The sequence below is a fragment of the Chenopodium album genome, chromosome 25 (assembly GCF_948465745.1).
Source record: "Chenopodium album chromosome 25, dcCheAlbu1.1, whole genome shotgun sequence".
In the NCBI taxonomy this organism is placed as follows: domain Eukaryota; kingdom Viridiplantae; phylum Streptophyta; class Magnoliopsida; order Caryophyllales; family Amaranthaceae; genus Chenopodium; species Chenopodium album.
In genome coordinates this window covers 6,172,720-6,189,126 of record NC_137858.1, presented here as the reverse complement: position 1 = coordinate 6,189,126, position 16,407 = coordinate 6,172,720, and the positions used below count along the sequence as shown (strand labels likewise).

General features: G+C 33.7%; 2 protein-coding genes across 2 annotated transcripts; one reads left to right on the top strand and one right to left on the bottom strand.

Annotated features, from left to right (window-relative positions):
• Window positions 1–2,566: 2,566 nt before the first annotated feature.
• On the top strand, window positions 2,567–3,364 carry LOC145614940 (FCS-Like Zinc finger 3-like). Its single transcript, XM_081670017.1, has 2 exons — window positions 2,567–2,777; window positions 2,881–3,364. The coding sequence occupies exons 1-2, from the start codon at window positions 2,623–2,625 to the stop codon at window positions 3,038–3,040; spliced, it is 315 nt and encodes a 104-aa protein (XP_081526143.1). The 5' UTR covers window positions 2,567–2,622; the 3' UTR covers window positions 3,041–3,364.
• Window positions 3,365–9,488: 6,124 nt separating this feature from the next.
• Window positions 9,489–13,643, bottom strand: LOC145614591 (putative serine/threonine-protein kinase PBL19). The gene is made up of 4 exons (XM_081669650.1): window positions 12,824–13,643; window positions 11,647–11,907; window positions 10,751–10,873; window positions 9,489–10,235 (listed from the first exon to the last, which is right to left on the bottom strand). Exons 1-4 carry the CDS (start codon window positions 13,184–13,186, stop codon window positions 9,687–9,689), a joined length of 1,296 nt encoding a protein of 431 aa, XP_081525776.1. The 5' UTR covers window positions 13,187–13,643; the 3' UTR covers window positions 9,489–9,686.
• Between the last annotated feature and the right edge of the window lie 2,764 nt (window positions 13,644–16,407).

Sequence of the window (16,407 nt, the reverse complement as noted above, 5' to 3'; positions counted from 1 at the left end):
GGGGGATTGTTGGAAGTTCTTGATATAAAACAAGAGTGTTGGGAAAAATAAGAGAGAGAGAGAGAAAAATAAATGAAAGGGGAAAAGTCCCACATTGATTGGGGAGGAAGGTTTTTCCTTGTTTTTATAATGTAGTGCTTTAGCACTACTCAGTTGAGTGAGTTGGAGGTGTGTGTTACTCCACACACACACACACGCGCGCGCGCGCGCCGAGCCGAGCCGGGTCGGGTCGGGCTCGGGCCTCGGGACTTGGGACTTGGGGTCTTGGGGAATGCGATGCGCGGGCGTGGGTCTTTGTTATCTTTTTGGAGAAATTTTATTTCCTTTTTCTTGTTAACAGAATATTCCCAAGTATCCGTTTTTTGACTGTTGGGATTTTCTGACTGTTGTGGGAATTAATCAGCCATTAATCCCTTGATTTTAGCTGATTAATTCACTCCCTTGTTTCTTGCCTCGTTTGTTGACTGACTAGATTAATCTGGTCATTTTCTTGGCCAGATTCTTCCCACCTTTCATGCTTTCCGTTTTTCCTCTTCACCCTATAAATATTCGGTGGTTTTCTTAGCCAAAATACATAACACAATCAGTCTTCTCTCTTCTCTAAACTTATCTAAACACATGTTCTTTCTGTTCTGTTTTCTGGGCAAGTATTCTGAGTTCCAGTCGGGTTTGTGAGTGCACATAAACTCCGGCGCCGTGCTTATCCTGGAGGGCGACCGCAATTGTCTACTGCACCGGGAGGTAGCGCGGAATCGTCTTTTAGGTCAGTGGTTCTCCACGACGCGGCTATTGTCAGTTTGGTTCACGCATCAAGAGATAAGTTATTTCTGTTTTATTGCTTATTAGTGTAACAGACATATGGTATAATATTAATTTTACGATCAAGCTCCTACAAGCTCTTTTGAGATACCAGAATGATATACGACTTTCTCACTCGTATATGTGTGCAGTGATAGGAAAACTAAATATGAAATTGGATAGGTTCCCCCTCTCCCCCATCTCATACAATTAAACAAGTTTTGTTTGGTGGACCGTTGAATCATGAATGTAAAGCATATGATATGTATCATAAGTACAAATTTCATGTGTAAGTCGATTAAGCTATACAACTCTATTGTTTGATTATAAGTTTCTTGTAATTTAACGAATTGCCTTAGCTTGTATATATATATGATGTAGAACATGTATAGCCATTGTTATTTTTCTAAAGAGCAAATTGCATTACTTAAGTAATTCATATAGACGATATAGTAGTTTGTAACATTACTTTGGAAATTGACATGAATAATTCCTTAAGAATAGCACATGTAGATTTAAGTTCATATATTATGATTAACACAATTAATTACCGTTCACAAATCGGACAAAGCAAGAAAAAGACATGTGACACCCATACACAAACCACATAAACATCAAAGAGTTTATACTGCCAAATGACAAGTGAGCAAATATACTGCAAGAGAGGAGGCAAAAGATCACTGTACAGAAAAACTGTCTGGTAAAGCACAAGAAACCAGTATATATTCATCATTCATTTCATCATCAACTTCTTAAATAAATTAATATATAACTCCATCATATAATTATAATATGCTACTGTTGTAACTCTTTATGGTCCTACCAACCCCCACCAAAAATTATAAAACTACCCTATAAAAAAAACAAAAATTCTCGCTAACAAGCGCCTACGGACGTTGGATACGGAGCAGACTCTGTTCTTTTGAGCTGTTGTGGTCTGTTCTGCTGAAATCTAATATGCTTAGTATGGTATTAATAGTCAGCTCTATTGGCACCTACTCTGCGAGACTTGCTTTGTTATGTTCAGAAGCTCAAAAGAACAAGGATAGTTAATAACGGAATGCATTTAAAATCATGCATCGATTGGTAAAGATGTTTATTTGTAATATTTTAATACTCTGTTTTTTTTTTTTTACTTCTAGCTTTCTTATCTAACGTCTCTAGAGTGTTCGGGCCTGTTCTCTTTAACTTATTTTCAGTTCAGTTCAATTCAATTTAGCTCCAATAAGTTCAGTTCTTATCTTAATTTCCTTTTCTCATATAATATTTAAATCAGTTCAATTCAATTCAGTTCAGTTCAATTCAGTTCAGTTCAGTTCAATTCAATTCAGCTCCGATCAGTTCAGTTCAGCTCAATCAATAAGAACAACCCCTTTATTGGCTTTTGTCAAATAAAATAAAAATAAAATAGAATAAACTTAAAACTCCTAAATTTGAAGTGAAAACAAACAAACTAGATGCATGTACCAAACAGCAATAGCTAAAAAAAGCTGCTTTTCCCAATACCCATAGATTCCACCTCCCATTGATTTTAATAATTAACTCCATTCTTTTTATGTACCCAAATCATTCAATTCTCCAATTTTTTATTTTAATTTTATTTTAGTACACAACAACTAGTTTAACCAATTATTTTTTCCCAATTATTCACTTTTGGTCCCACCCCCTTTTTTAATTTTAATTTTATATTATTTGAGGTCAGTCCACCATATTATTATTTTCTTTATATATAACATAACATTAGTGCCCATTTTTTCTTACTTCTCTTTTTTCTCTTCTTAAATCACTTTCTTAAGCTACCTGCTTTAATTTTCATTGAAAAAAATGGCTTCTTTTGGTAAAGCAAGATCTTCAAATTCAAGAGTTGCATTTTATGCAGGAAGTGAAGATTTCTTCAATCATCAACAACCTCATTTCCTTGATTCTTGCTTTTTCTGCAACAAACAACTTAAACCCAATCATGACATCTTTATGTACAGGTAATAACCCATATTGTATCTTTTTAAAGTCGTGTCGTGTTTGTGTTTATGTTCTTGTTTGGTTGTTGATTGATTTCTGATGTGGGGATTTTGTGTTATACAGGGGAAATACACCATTTTGCAGTGATGAATGCAGACAAGAACAAATAGAGATAGATGAAGCAAAAGAAAGACCTTGGAATAGAAGAACCCTAAGAAAAGCAGATACACCTACAAAATCTGGGTCTAAAAAAGCTGTTAGAACTGGAGTTGCTGTGGCCTGAATCTAATCAGAATTATCAGATCATAGTATATACATAAAATCTCCTCAAATCTTGCTATCTTTTTTAATTTTTTTCCCTTGATTTTTTGCCCAATAATTTGGGAAAAATTTCATGCAGTGACTAAAAGTTTTAGGAAATTAGATTTTAGAAATAATTACCAAAAACAAAAAAATTCCCAGATTTTTGGTGTGATCTGCTAGAAATATGTGAAGGGAATTACATCACTACCCCCACAAAGTGGGGAAAAAAGTGTATGTATGACATAAGCTAGGGAAAATGATCGAAAAGCAAGTTATGATGGAGGACAATTTTGTCTTTTAATTTTTTTTTTCTTTTTGATTTTGGGTGTGGGAGTTGTGAATGATGTTTTTGATCACTTTGATGGAATTGCTCGACTATTATGATCTTCTTTTTTTTACTTTCCATCGTATATTTTTATCTTTTTAATTACGTATAGATACAAAATAATTATGCAAAATTATTGGATCTGTATACCCGTATTTGTATCCCCATAACGTGTGTTTTGTATAGAACACAGTTGATTGTCGAAAGTTAACAATTTTACGAAACAATAGTAAGATTGAACATGTTGTATACGAATACGACGAAATAATACACGAGTACATGAGCTATATACATACAAGAGCCAGAAGTCTACAATTATTATTATTTCATGTATTATGGCATAAGCCGCCAACAAAATGAGCATGGACAACTCACAACTCTCTTATTGAGGAAAGTGATTTGAGAGGAATAATAAAAGTTTGATGATGCAAGGACAAAAGTTGTTGTTACTTGATCCAAGAACTGAAATAAAGTGAAAAAATTAGGGCACAAAATAAAACATGAATAAGTTAAAGAGCAGGGTATATGTATTATGTAGTAGCGATTGTGGGATGTGACAATAGACAAATTTTGAGCCACACATATCAATGATCCACTAACTCATGTATCATACTCGTATCATAATTTGGGATTTGTTTCAAATTTATCACTAATTAAGGCAAATTAGTGTAACAATATATTCTAATATTCTCACAAGTTTAGATCTTTAGTTCACTTTAGTAAGGTTTAGCATCACTATATTGGCCTTTCATCATGTTCTTGGGTAATTAAGTGTTATTCAACCTTTTTATCTCTTTGTAATAATCACCTTGAAAATATGAACACCAGTAATGATGACGTTCATTAACATAGATTATGAAAGAAATTATTAAACAATTTAAAGGGATTAAAGGGTGTTCTAGATCATTATATTGGAAATGAACTTTTTTTCATTCAAGGGTTATTGAAAATGGACTAGATCGACGATAAACTAATTTATTAAATTAGTTTATATTAGGGAGGTTATATTAAATTGGGTATGTCTAATCAATGAAAAAAACATCCATACAAACATATTTAAGATTAGATTATCGATCTTCCGTATCTATAAAGTAATATAGTAGTTCATATATGGCGAATTTTGATAATAATATTACTAATAACATGAGAATTGATAGTTATTGATGTTTATGTATGTAATTATATTATTGAAGATAAGAAAATGAAATCTCTTGTTACTAATTTAACGATTCTATATATATGATCAATCTAGATTCTAGACAAATTATAAATGAGGTACACGTCAAATATCCATCTTCTTAAGGTCCCTTTGTCACACTTTTTTGTATTTCAACCATAAAATCATTTAAAGTTTGCTCTTTAGCATCGCATGAAGGGGAAAAGCGAACTCTTAGCACATTTAAGGAAAAAGTACTTTTATGTCCAACATGAAAAACTATACAAGTAACAAGTGTAGTGATTTTAAAAAAAAACTAAGGATAATATCATTTTGTTTGTAAAGATAAGTTCTTAAATTGAATTCATTAAATAGAAGAAAAAAAAAGTTCTCATAGACATATTCTGAAATTAAATAAACTTAGCAGTAGTTCAATCAATTCTCTAACATTTCATAATTGCAAGATCGACTTGCAAAATGTACTGTAAGTACTTAGATTGGTGGAACTATGAAATTAAAGCAACTAAAAGTACATTTTTAATTGATTGTGATTATTGGTTTGGTGATGACTATGGTTGCGTACCATCAAATGTCAACATAAAATCCATTAGTTGGGTTCTATAATTTGCGTAAAACCATAAACTTGGACACGAAGCCTAAACCAAACAATAAGATCAACTCAACAAACACACCACTTACTATACAATATTTAATTTAGCTACTCCATTAGTACCTTTCAACGTAGAATGATTTGGAAAAATCACCATCCTTTAATTTGAAGATTTTTCCCTATATATGAATTCTTTGCAGCGATTTACATTAGATGTTTTAGGTCCTAAGAATTTGTGTGCTTTGTGGCTCTAAAACACTAGTCAAAGATGGTTGTGGGTTGTGTCTCGTACTAAGCCCACATGCGTTGGAGTTAGCTATGCCTAATCTATAAGCTACATGCCATGACAAAAATTTCAAAAGATCAACCCATGCATAACCTAAGCCCAAGCTCACGTGCCACCATGCTGTGTGCCCAAGTCAAATTTTATTGCTTTTACCATACTTTGTCATGCCCTCTACACGTGCCGTGTTGTGTCGTGCTTTTCTTGTTTCGAGCCGATCTAGCTCGACACCTTTTGTAACGCTATGTGAACAAATCAACAGTACGATCCACGGAGTCCACTAGTCCATAGGCCCATATCTCAATCCTTCTCCACATTTCTAGAAAAAATAAATCAATTTCACCTTTGATTGACATTTCCCATCTTTCGATTTCTCAACCTTCAACAATCTCTCTCCTCCGCAAACTAGGGTTTTCAGATCATCGTCTTCAACAAAAATGGGGAAAATTCCGGTGAAGATGAGGGCAGTTCAATACGCTTTGTCGCCGTACCAGCAGAAGGTGATGCCCGGATTATGGAAAGATCTGCCCGGAAAATTGACCCACAAGGTGACGGAGAATTGGATTAGCACCACTCTTTTGCTCGGACCTCTCGTCGGAGTTTACTCCTATGTTAATTGGTATCTGGAGAAGGAGAAATTGGAGCATCGCTATTAGGTTTTGTTTCCAGATCCTTCTTATTTTCTGAGTTGAATGTTGATAAGCTCAGATCTTTGATTTTTGTTTTGGGGAAAATTTGTAGAAGTTTTTCTACTCTTGGATTTATGATGGTTTTGATGTGGATTTTGAGAAATTTTCACTGATATTGAACAAAGTTGCAATAAATTTGATGAATTTGTTATTATTATTGGATTAATTTAGCTTTGATTTGTTGGTTTATTTGTTATGTTATATTTTGGAATGGATGTATTTTATTGTTGAGTTTGTGTTTTGATTGTTGTTATTGGTACTTTGTTGAATTTTGAGATTTTGTGAGAAGAGTTGTTTGGTTGTCTGATAGTCTTATATTGTATGCTGTAAAGTGCTACATATGTGATTTCGTCCAAAGGTCTTTCATGTTTAGTGTAGCGGTGATCTTATGGAAACTCTAAAGCTGCGAAATTCCCTTGGTAAACTCTACTGGATTTGAGTAATTTGTGCTGGATTGGATGCTAATGTTAATGTTTCATCCATACTTAGATGTTTAAGGCTAATATAGCTGAGGGAATTGTCGAGGCGGAGTTAGTTAGTTTTTGCCACTGCAATGATACCAAAATCTGATGATTGTGAGGCAGAATTTGCCTATAGCTTAGATAAAGCATAGTTTCATAGATTTTGCTACTTTACTCCATTTTCAGGGATCCACCATTGATAATTCTTTAAGACTGTAACTTGGATTTGGAGAGTTGGTAAACAAAAGGTTTCCACACTTCCAGGTTCCAAGAAGTGGAGCTAGGAGAGAGTAATAATTTATTTACAGTGCAAAAATACAATTTGGCAGTATAATTTCTTCACAGTCACCAGGAGTTATAATGATTTTTGTATATTTAAATGGAAAAGCTTTCTATTTTTGCATTTTTGTGAGTTTCTTGAGAGCTTGGTATAATTCTGAAGGCAAGATCTTATTTTAGGTGTCCAGTGATACTGTTACAAATATAGAAAGCCAAGAAGATGGTGTTGATTAAAAGAAAATCTCTCCTTTCCTGCTATTATGTGCCAATTGCTTGTTAAATGAGTTGTTAGTGCCTTATCACAGATGTTGAAAATGGCTTGATGAAGGCATGAAGCATATGTACCAACATGTTATCCCAATTTATTCTTCTACAGTTCTACTTAGGAAATGTCAATCCTCCTTACATCTTATTGTTAGAAGCTTTTCTTCTACACAAATGACTTAGTGCTTCTTATGGTAGTCAGGTGGGTGATTGTCCTATGTCAAGGATAAACCAAAAAGAATCATTAGGAGCCTAGTCTAGAATTTGATTGAACATCAGAGTGGTTACAAATTTGGAGTAAATAGATAGATTTAGCCTATATACACAAGTTTACCACAAGTTGAATGGGAGTTCCATACTTTTATTGTTTGAAGACACCCAATCGTGAAATCACCAATATAGCGGAACACGTTACAGGCTAATGCTCACTCTTGTGTCAAAAGTCTACTTTTATGTATGCAGTAAAGGAGTTGTGTTATTTACTTATGTCTAGGAAATCAATATTCCTGATGGCTTCTATTTAAGTTAGATTTCTCTAAATTGTTTATAAACCATCAGTTGGAGCAATAAAATGTGTGGTGTAACATCAAATTTTAACTTGCTTCCCTTGATCCTTTCCCTCTTGATTGCTTTTCCCCTGTTTAAGTCTACAAATATTGTAGCATTTGAACTTAACTCTTCTGAATTTTGGATCTTTCACGTGATCTTATTATGAGATGATTAGTGAACTTAGATGCTGGAGTTTGAGAATTTCTTGTATTACTCTTTGTAATACTTCCTAGTCCATAATTTGTGTAGCCCTTTTATTGTTTTCTGGGTATGTCCAGGTCCTACTCTGCAAGTTATCCCAAGGTTACTAGTTCACTACCATAGTCGGCGTCACTGACTGTCTTCATGGTAATTATTATAGAGTTATATGATTGTTTGCTTGATTTTGTTGGTCTGCAATTTGGCCTTTTTTTTTTTGGGTGATGGGCGGGGGGGGGGGGGGGGGGGGGGGGGGGGTGGTGGTGTTGGTGGTAGGGTTGAAGTGGGTGTGAGGATTCATCTCCTCTTTTCTGCTTGGTCCTAGTTACAGGTTGTATTTAGTTCCCAATGGTCCAATCTATTTTTCGTCTCAACTCTCGTTTCAGAGACATTGGGTGTCCATACATTACTCATGCAGTCGTTTTTTGCTATATCTTTTTGGACTCGTATTGTGAACTCCTACATTAGCAGTGGATAGTGCACCCTTGACATCAAACGCCCTACTTTGCTCTTGTGACAGTAATACATTAATTATCAGGTTTATAGTGAAAACACATTTTGGATATTTTCTTCTGAATGACAATTCATTCATCCATGTAGAGAATTCGATTGCAGCAAGTGAGAGTTGGGCGAAGCGGAAAGCTCTCCACAATATGACTTGGAGGTTATATGTTTTCATCTATATCATTTGACTCAGTCCTCCATATAAATGGGTTCCTCTTTGACCTCGTATGGTTTAAGACTGACCATTAATTTGTATCCAAAGTCCTTGTATTAAATCAGATGGTGTTTTTCTTGCCCGCCCCTGAAGAAAGTCAGAACTAAAGTCTATTAATCATAACTGATACGAGTATTAGCTCTTTTTGTCAACCCATTCAATTGGGTCAAATAGTCCTAATTTGACAGAGCAACATGACATACAGGACCTTTGTCAACAAAGTCAATCTAGATGTATACGCTTCGTTTAACATCCACCTTACACGGCTTAGGAAGTCAGATGCTAAAGTTTATCTCCCTTGTTTCTAATCCAATTGAATGAAACAAATTTTGACATACGAAATCGTTTACTTGTATTATTTTGGTCATGGCTTCGCTTCCTTGATGTTATGGTCATTCGGCTATTTCAAAAGCAAGGTATCAGCTTGGTGAGGTTAAGCAAGATGACAATCAACTCCTGTAGTGTTAATATTACAATCTTCATCATCCAAGTTGGCTTCTGAAATTGCATGCTTAAATTAGCAGGCATAACAGCATTAAAAAATTATACTAATAACATTGCCGCAAGTTTTTGATTTCTATTATCAACCCTACTTGTCAACTGATAGCACTAATTCTATGATTAAGGTTGCTGATCTATTTCAAACATTTCAATATTGAATTTTCGTCAATAATTCTCTGTTTAAGGTTACTGATTTTATTTATAAATTTGAAATAAAAATCCCATGAGACGCTAAGTGGCACCCGCACCACGGTTCCTAGTATAATTTGTCCCACAACACTTCTATTTTAACAGGCCATTCTAATTTTGTCATACAACTATCTCACACAAGAATTACTCTACGCAAAAACAATTCAAAATTCAAGATTTTCATTTATGCTTATGTTATTCATCTTTCCATAATACAAAGCTTAAGAACCTTAAGCTTTAATCGATTTACGAGTCTTTCCTTTAACAGCAGGATTTACATAAATAGGTCTCAGGATAATGCTCCTCTAAATTTATAGCAGTTTCTGAAACTTTATGCTTCTCACATTAGCTCCTGGTCTCCTCTTGATTCCAATAGTTAGTTTCTTCCTAGGAGATGCATTGAATCATGAGACCTTAGCTCTCTGCATGATCATAAATCTTCTCTTACCAACACCTTCAACTTGCTCACCAAGCTTCGCGAGGTGAGCAAACCGTCTTCTAGCAGATTCCGAAACCCCTACTTGTTTCCCCTTCTCCGGCTCACCTGCTTCATTCTCAATAGGACTGCTACCCTTCTTGCCAGGGCTACCATCATCTGTTGCTGTCTTCATTATTTCCTTCAACTTCTCAACCACCACACTCATATCTGGCCTTTCCTTATAGCTCTTCACTAAACAACTTTCTGCTACTTTTGCAATTTTCCGAGCTGCACTTAAAGAATACTGGCCCTCCAAACGCGGGTCTATTATTGAGCTGAACTTTTTACCTTCAATAGGAAACTGTTTCACCCAGTTCAACAGTTGTTGCTCAGGCTTTGGAAGGCTTCTTTCTAATGATCGTCTTCCAGTTAGAATCTCATACAATACAATACCAAAACTCCATACATCGCTCTTTGATGAGAGATGCCCTGTTTCAATGTAGTCAGGAGCAGCATAGCCATGTGTGCCAACCACCTAAACATAATTAACAAATCAGCAAGGTAACCAGAAAGCAAAATAGCAGATCAATTGTTAAAACTGATTACTCCAACTTAGCTGCTGATTACTTTCGGCTTTGAACTTAAAGATTTATCAAGAAACTACTAAATGTCAAATGATTGATCCTTTGCTAAATAATCTACAGTGAATTTGACTTGAAGATATTAATATTATTCCAGAAAAAAATATTATACCATGGTACAAATAAAGATTCATGTTAAGATATGCAAAGTAGCCATTGAAGGTCATACAATTATAGTTCAGATTTTTTTAGGAAAGCAAGGAAATTAATACTGATATTTTTGGTATTCTGTTCCCATTGTGCAATTGGTTTGCCATCTTATTCTCTAGCTAGCAACCTTCTATATTAAATGTTCATAGCAATCTGATCTTCTAGACTAAGCTTGAGTTACTTAAACAATTGTGAAAGGGGGGTTTTGACCACAAATTAATTATTTTGAAGATAGCTGCATTTAGTCTTCCATACTTACAGCTGTTGAAACATGACTACTTCCTGGAGTTGGACCTTCTCTAGCTAGCCCAAAGTCAGACAACTTTGCCTGGAAATTCTCATCCAACAGTACATTTGAAGTCTTGAAATCACGGAATATCACCTTCATCACAAACATCAAAAGTCAAATGTAAATCATACAGTAAATATTTCAGGGGTCTAAATCTTTCACTTTACTAATCAGTAATACAGACATACAGTAGTATCGCGATTCAAATAGAATAATAGACAGGACATAAGCAAATTAATCAGACTTCATCCAAGATTAATGGGCTTACTATGTGGTGGTCCCACTTTAATATGTATTGTGAAATCTTTCTTGTTCCTTGATAATAGCAAGATTAACCTTATAATAAGTCTGTCAGCTCTCAAAAAGTAGAGCAGCATAACCTAGAAACTGATTCACCCCCCAGCTCTCAGACTTAACACAAAAAAAAGATCATGACCAAATTAAGTAGGCTAGATCAGTACACAGAGCACAAAATTTTAGAAATATGGTCATAGCAACTAACATCTTCTGGCCACGTCTAGGAATGAGCACTACTTATTTAGTTCCCTCTCCCGCCATAAAAACACATAAAAAAATATATCGCAGACTAAGTCTTGACTCTTGATATCCGCCTACAGATCCATTGAACATTCACAAATACAAAAAAAAAAAGGTACCCCCCCCCCCAAAAAAAAAAAAAAAAAAAAAAAAGGCCCAAAGTAAAACATAAGCTTTGAAGACAAATGCATTTCGTTTCTAGGACTTCTTAATGCATGATAACACAAAATTAATGGTATACTAGCATATTGGGAAAAACATGAATAATTCACAGGAGTTTAAGAAGTCAGATTATGAACTATTTATTCCAAATGCAACTAATGTCACACCTGTACTTCTAGTTCTTCATGTAAATAAGCCAATCCTTGAGCAGCCCCAATAATAATCTGCATTCTTTTTTCCCAAGGAAGATGGGGGTTTGTCTTCTTAAAAAGGTGATCTTCCAAACTTTTGTTAGGCATGTACTCATATACGAGCAATCTCTGTATCCCTCTCTCTCCATCCAGAGCGCAGTATCCTATGAGCTTGACAAGATTAGGGTGTTCCACAACACCAAGAAACTGAACCTCTGCCAGCCATTGTTTATGACCCTACAGAAAAAAAATGAGTTTGTATAACCCGTATAGAAAAAACATAAACAAGTACGAAATAACTTTCAACATTTGGAATATGTAGACAATTAGAAATGGCATGTGTTAACAAAGTTATGATCAAAATCAAATTTAGATATAGTTCTTATTTAAGTTCATTATATTAACCATCTCTTTATTCTCTTACCTAGATAGAAGACAAAGTAATTGCTCCTCAACAACATTGAATTATTGAATTGGAGAAGATAAATTTACCTTTTTTTTAAAAAACATACTCAATTAAAAGCAACTGCAGAGCTTACAATAAAGCAGCTCAGAGCTTCCAGCTTCCCAGGGATCATAGACTATGTTCTATTCACCTGAAAACACCTGAATACTCCTAAAAACTCCTGAACTTATTTGATCTGAAAATAATCACCCTTGTTTTTTTAATCCACTAATTGATCTTACTAGCCCCATCTGAAATTAATTATTGGCAGCTTAGGATTATAATTTTGCGGTAGAGGTCATCAAGCACGAATCATCAGAAAAAGACTGTCTTAGGCATTCTACCACGTTTCATAATTATCGACCTTCATTTATAACAGCTATAAGAATATCATCAACTAGCAATATATCAAAGAAAAGAGCAATAAAATAGGTAGACAAATGGACTGTCACTGAAGCAACACAGACTACACAGTTGCTGATCAAGTGATCACTAATTCGAATGCTTCCTATCACTCGCAGCAAACATAAGGCTCGAAGCATAACGATTCTATATTTGGTACAGTTCATAAAAACACAATAATAATGCACAAACATAAGACAAGTTCATAAATAACACAATAATAATGCACAAACATAAACAAGTACAGTTCTAAAATTTGGACCACTTCAATACTTAATAAAATTCATAAAATTTACACATATATACCTGAAAACCATCTGTATTAAGTCTCTTTACAGCAACCAATATAGGATCACCTTGCCCATTAACAGGCTTAATCTTCCCTTGATAAACACAACCAAACCCACCTTCACCAATTTTCAGCTTCCTGTTAAAATCATTAGTAGCAACTTTAAGCTCTGACAATGAAAAAACCCTTAAATTGGGAGATTTCTCTTCATACAAATCAGAAATCCCACGTCGAAAAATCTCCGACCCAGTTGATTTCATCACTCCACCACCAGAATCAGTGCCAGAATTATCGGATTTGCTACCTGGGTTTCGCAATTCAGGGGCTGATTTATGTCCCCTGGTACGAGCCTTCTCTTTAAAGTAATAAAAACACTTCATTTCTTCTCTGGGGAATTCCTTCAAACACCTTATATGCTTCTTAGCAAAACCAATTATTCTATTCACCTGCTTTTTTCCATTGAAGAACTTTCAAAACATACATTAACTTTTCACAAATGGGTTTAAAAGTAAAACTTCAAAATTAGTAATCACTAAACTGGGTTATAAAAAAGCCGACTTTTTTCGTCAAATTATTCTAGAATTTATCCATTTTTTTAAAAAAAATCAAATTAAAAAAACCCTGTTGAAGATTAATTGATTTTTGGGTATGACATAAATATACAACAGAAAATAATGACGTTATACATTGAAAAAAGAAAGATTTTAATAAGGAGTTGAGAAAAAGAGTGATAAAATCTGGGGAAAGATTAAGAAAGAGGTGATAATTGGGTGAAAGAAGTTGAATATTGCGGGAAAACGAGTGGGAGTTGACGAGAGAGAGAAGTTGGTAAGGTTGAATTAGCCGTTGGTGGCACGTAAATGAAATATAATGGACATGAATGAGATTTGTAGTAAAGAAGGTTGTCAATTTTAACGGTACTTTCTTTATTGTTGTAGTCAAAGGGTTATTAATTTATTTATTTACTCCTTCCGTCCCCAAATGATAGTCCCTTATGGGCAAAAATCACGGGAATTAAGAAACTTAAATAAAAGTAGTAAAATTACATTGAAAAGATAAATTTATATTGGGTATGTAAAATAGTAGAAAGAGAAAGTAATAAAAGTACATTGAAAAACAAAATTTACATGGGAAAGTTAAATTTGCACAAATATTGTTGTAATTGGAGGAAATTTTGATAAAAAATTGATATTAATGGTACTTGAAAAAAATAAATGGGACTATCAATTTGGGACTAAAAATAGGTCATAAGGGACTATCATTTGGGGACGGAGGGAGTATTGATTATCAAAGGCTTCATTTGACTTGTTAAGGTTGAACATGAATTATTAGGGTGGGTTTATGCCTAATAGGACATTAATTTTGGTATGTGGAGGCGTGAGCGTTAGCTTACTTGTAAAGTTAAAGTGTTGGGGTGGTATGTGAAATTGTTAGATGAGTGATTAGGACTAAAGGTGATAGTCGGATAGTTTGGATTTGAGTGTATTTTTGGTTGAGTTTTGGTTACTTTTCATTTAGGTCGTTTTAAGTGTACAAGTTGCCTAATTCAAGCAAAGTTATTTGGGCTGGTTTAGTTTTGTATTTGTAATTTATGATTAGGAGAGGATTATAGATGTAAACTTCTTATTTTAGTAATTTTATGAAGTTCAAATATAAATAACTTTTACTTTTTTAAAAAATATTATTTGATCTTTTTAATTTATAATTCTTCTAAAATCACTTAAAGACTTTTCTCAAGTACGTGCAAATTAATGTTGATAGTAAATAAGCTATTAAACAACTACATCATGAATGTGTAAAAATAAACATTATGGTTGTGATATGCACGTATTGACTCCCAACTTACTCTTTTTATCCTGATGTGTTTTCTCCATGATAATTTTGTGAGTCAAAATTCAAAAACTTTAACTACAAAGTATAACTATTCTATAATATTGTAGATAATATAGTTATGTTAGATCTTGTTAGATTCATTTCAATGTCTACTTTTAGAATATACCCGTTTTTGTAAACTTTTTGCATAAATGAAATTGAACATATTTACATTTTAAAACGTGTATTGAAAACCATGAAAAGTCAAATAGAATAAACAAATAGAGACATATCAAGTAGATACTTTTAGATCGGAAGAGATAATTAAGTAGGGACTCTCACCTTCAACTTAATACTAGCTCGTAGTTATTCATAAATGAATCACAAGCTCATAACTACTCCATAAGTATAGGATTTGCGGCTAGTATTTATTAATTATATCAATTAATTGATAGAATCTTCAATGGCCTATATTATAATGAAAGATTTGATTAAGCACCACTACTAGCTGGCAAACATTGATAAGAGAAGTAATTTTGTACATACTTGGCAAATACAAGTAGCAAATAGATCCCAAGAATATTGTACGTGTTGTGTCCACATGATGAAAACACATATTTCCTCGTACCATCTTGTATGTGTTAATGTGCAACCTCTTCATAGTATATGCCTTGGACTTGCACAAATATTTGGGTTGGCATATTATTATTCTGTTGTTCCTAAGTACTGTATTTGAAATCAAGTATTGATTTATTGTTTTATATTGCTCATAAATCACGTTATTAGCTTTCTTTGAATACAAATTATGCTTATTTTTGGACGATAATGAAACTAGTGTTTTCTTTGCGTTCTTTTCATCTTTGAAATCAAGCTATATATATATACTCCCTTAACCACATGTCTTCTCCAATTATTCACGCGCCAGCTAGTTCATTTTGATAATACTAGTATACTTCTTTACTTCTCGATCTTTTTATTTCAAATCATATACCCTATGAAAATATTACTCACTATTTGATACTCGTATATGCATTGATTCTTACTTGTGTTATTATTACTATCTAAAGTTGGCCGGATAACATATGATAATAATTTTAAAATAATTGATAAATATTATAGAGTGCATATATTTAAATTTTATTATAATTTTAAAGTGAGTTTCCAAAGAAGGTAAGACTTAAGGGTTAATCTTAATCTACAATTCTTTCTACTTTGACGAGTGAGAAAACTTGCCAAATTAGGAAAAATATTTGTAAAAAGCAGGGGTTAAATCAACGAGGAATTATCATTGGAGATTCATCCCATCTTTATATGCATATAGTACCTTCCAAAGTTTTGGGGCATGAAAAACTGCTGATTGGTGGGATGTTGATGGCTGGATACAAGTATGCATTGAGCACAAGAGATACACCCAGCTTTTCTTGTAAACTTTTAGGAAATAAATATCATTTATTTCAGTTTTTTTGCTACTATGTTAGCTGATTTTCCTTATAATCAATCAACTTTGATAAGAAGATTCAAGGATTTCATATATAGATTGCCAAGCTTAATGAAAGATTATTACTTGCTAGATATATATTCATCGTCTCAATACAATAACTCATAAAATTATTTTTGGTGTTAGGAGAAAGTTGTCTCATTCTTAAAATAACATCCTTTTTGTCCTATATCACTTATCGTTTATCAATTGTCCCTTTGCTCCCGCATTTGTTTTCTATTTTTCTTAATCTTCAAGGCAAAGTCATGTGCGCAAAAAAAGAGAATGATGAGACTAATAACTTGTGATCAC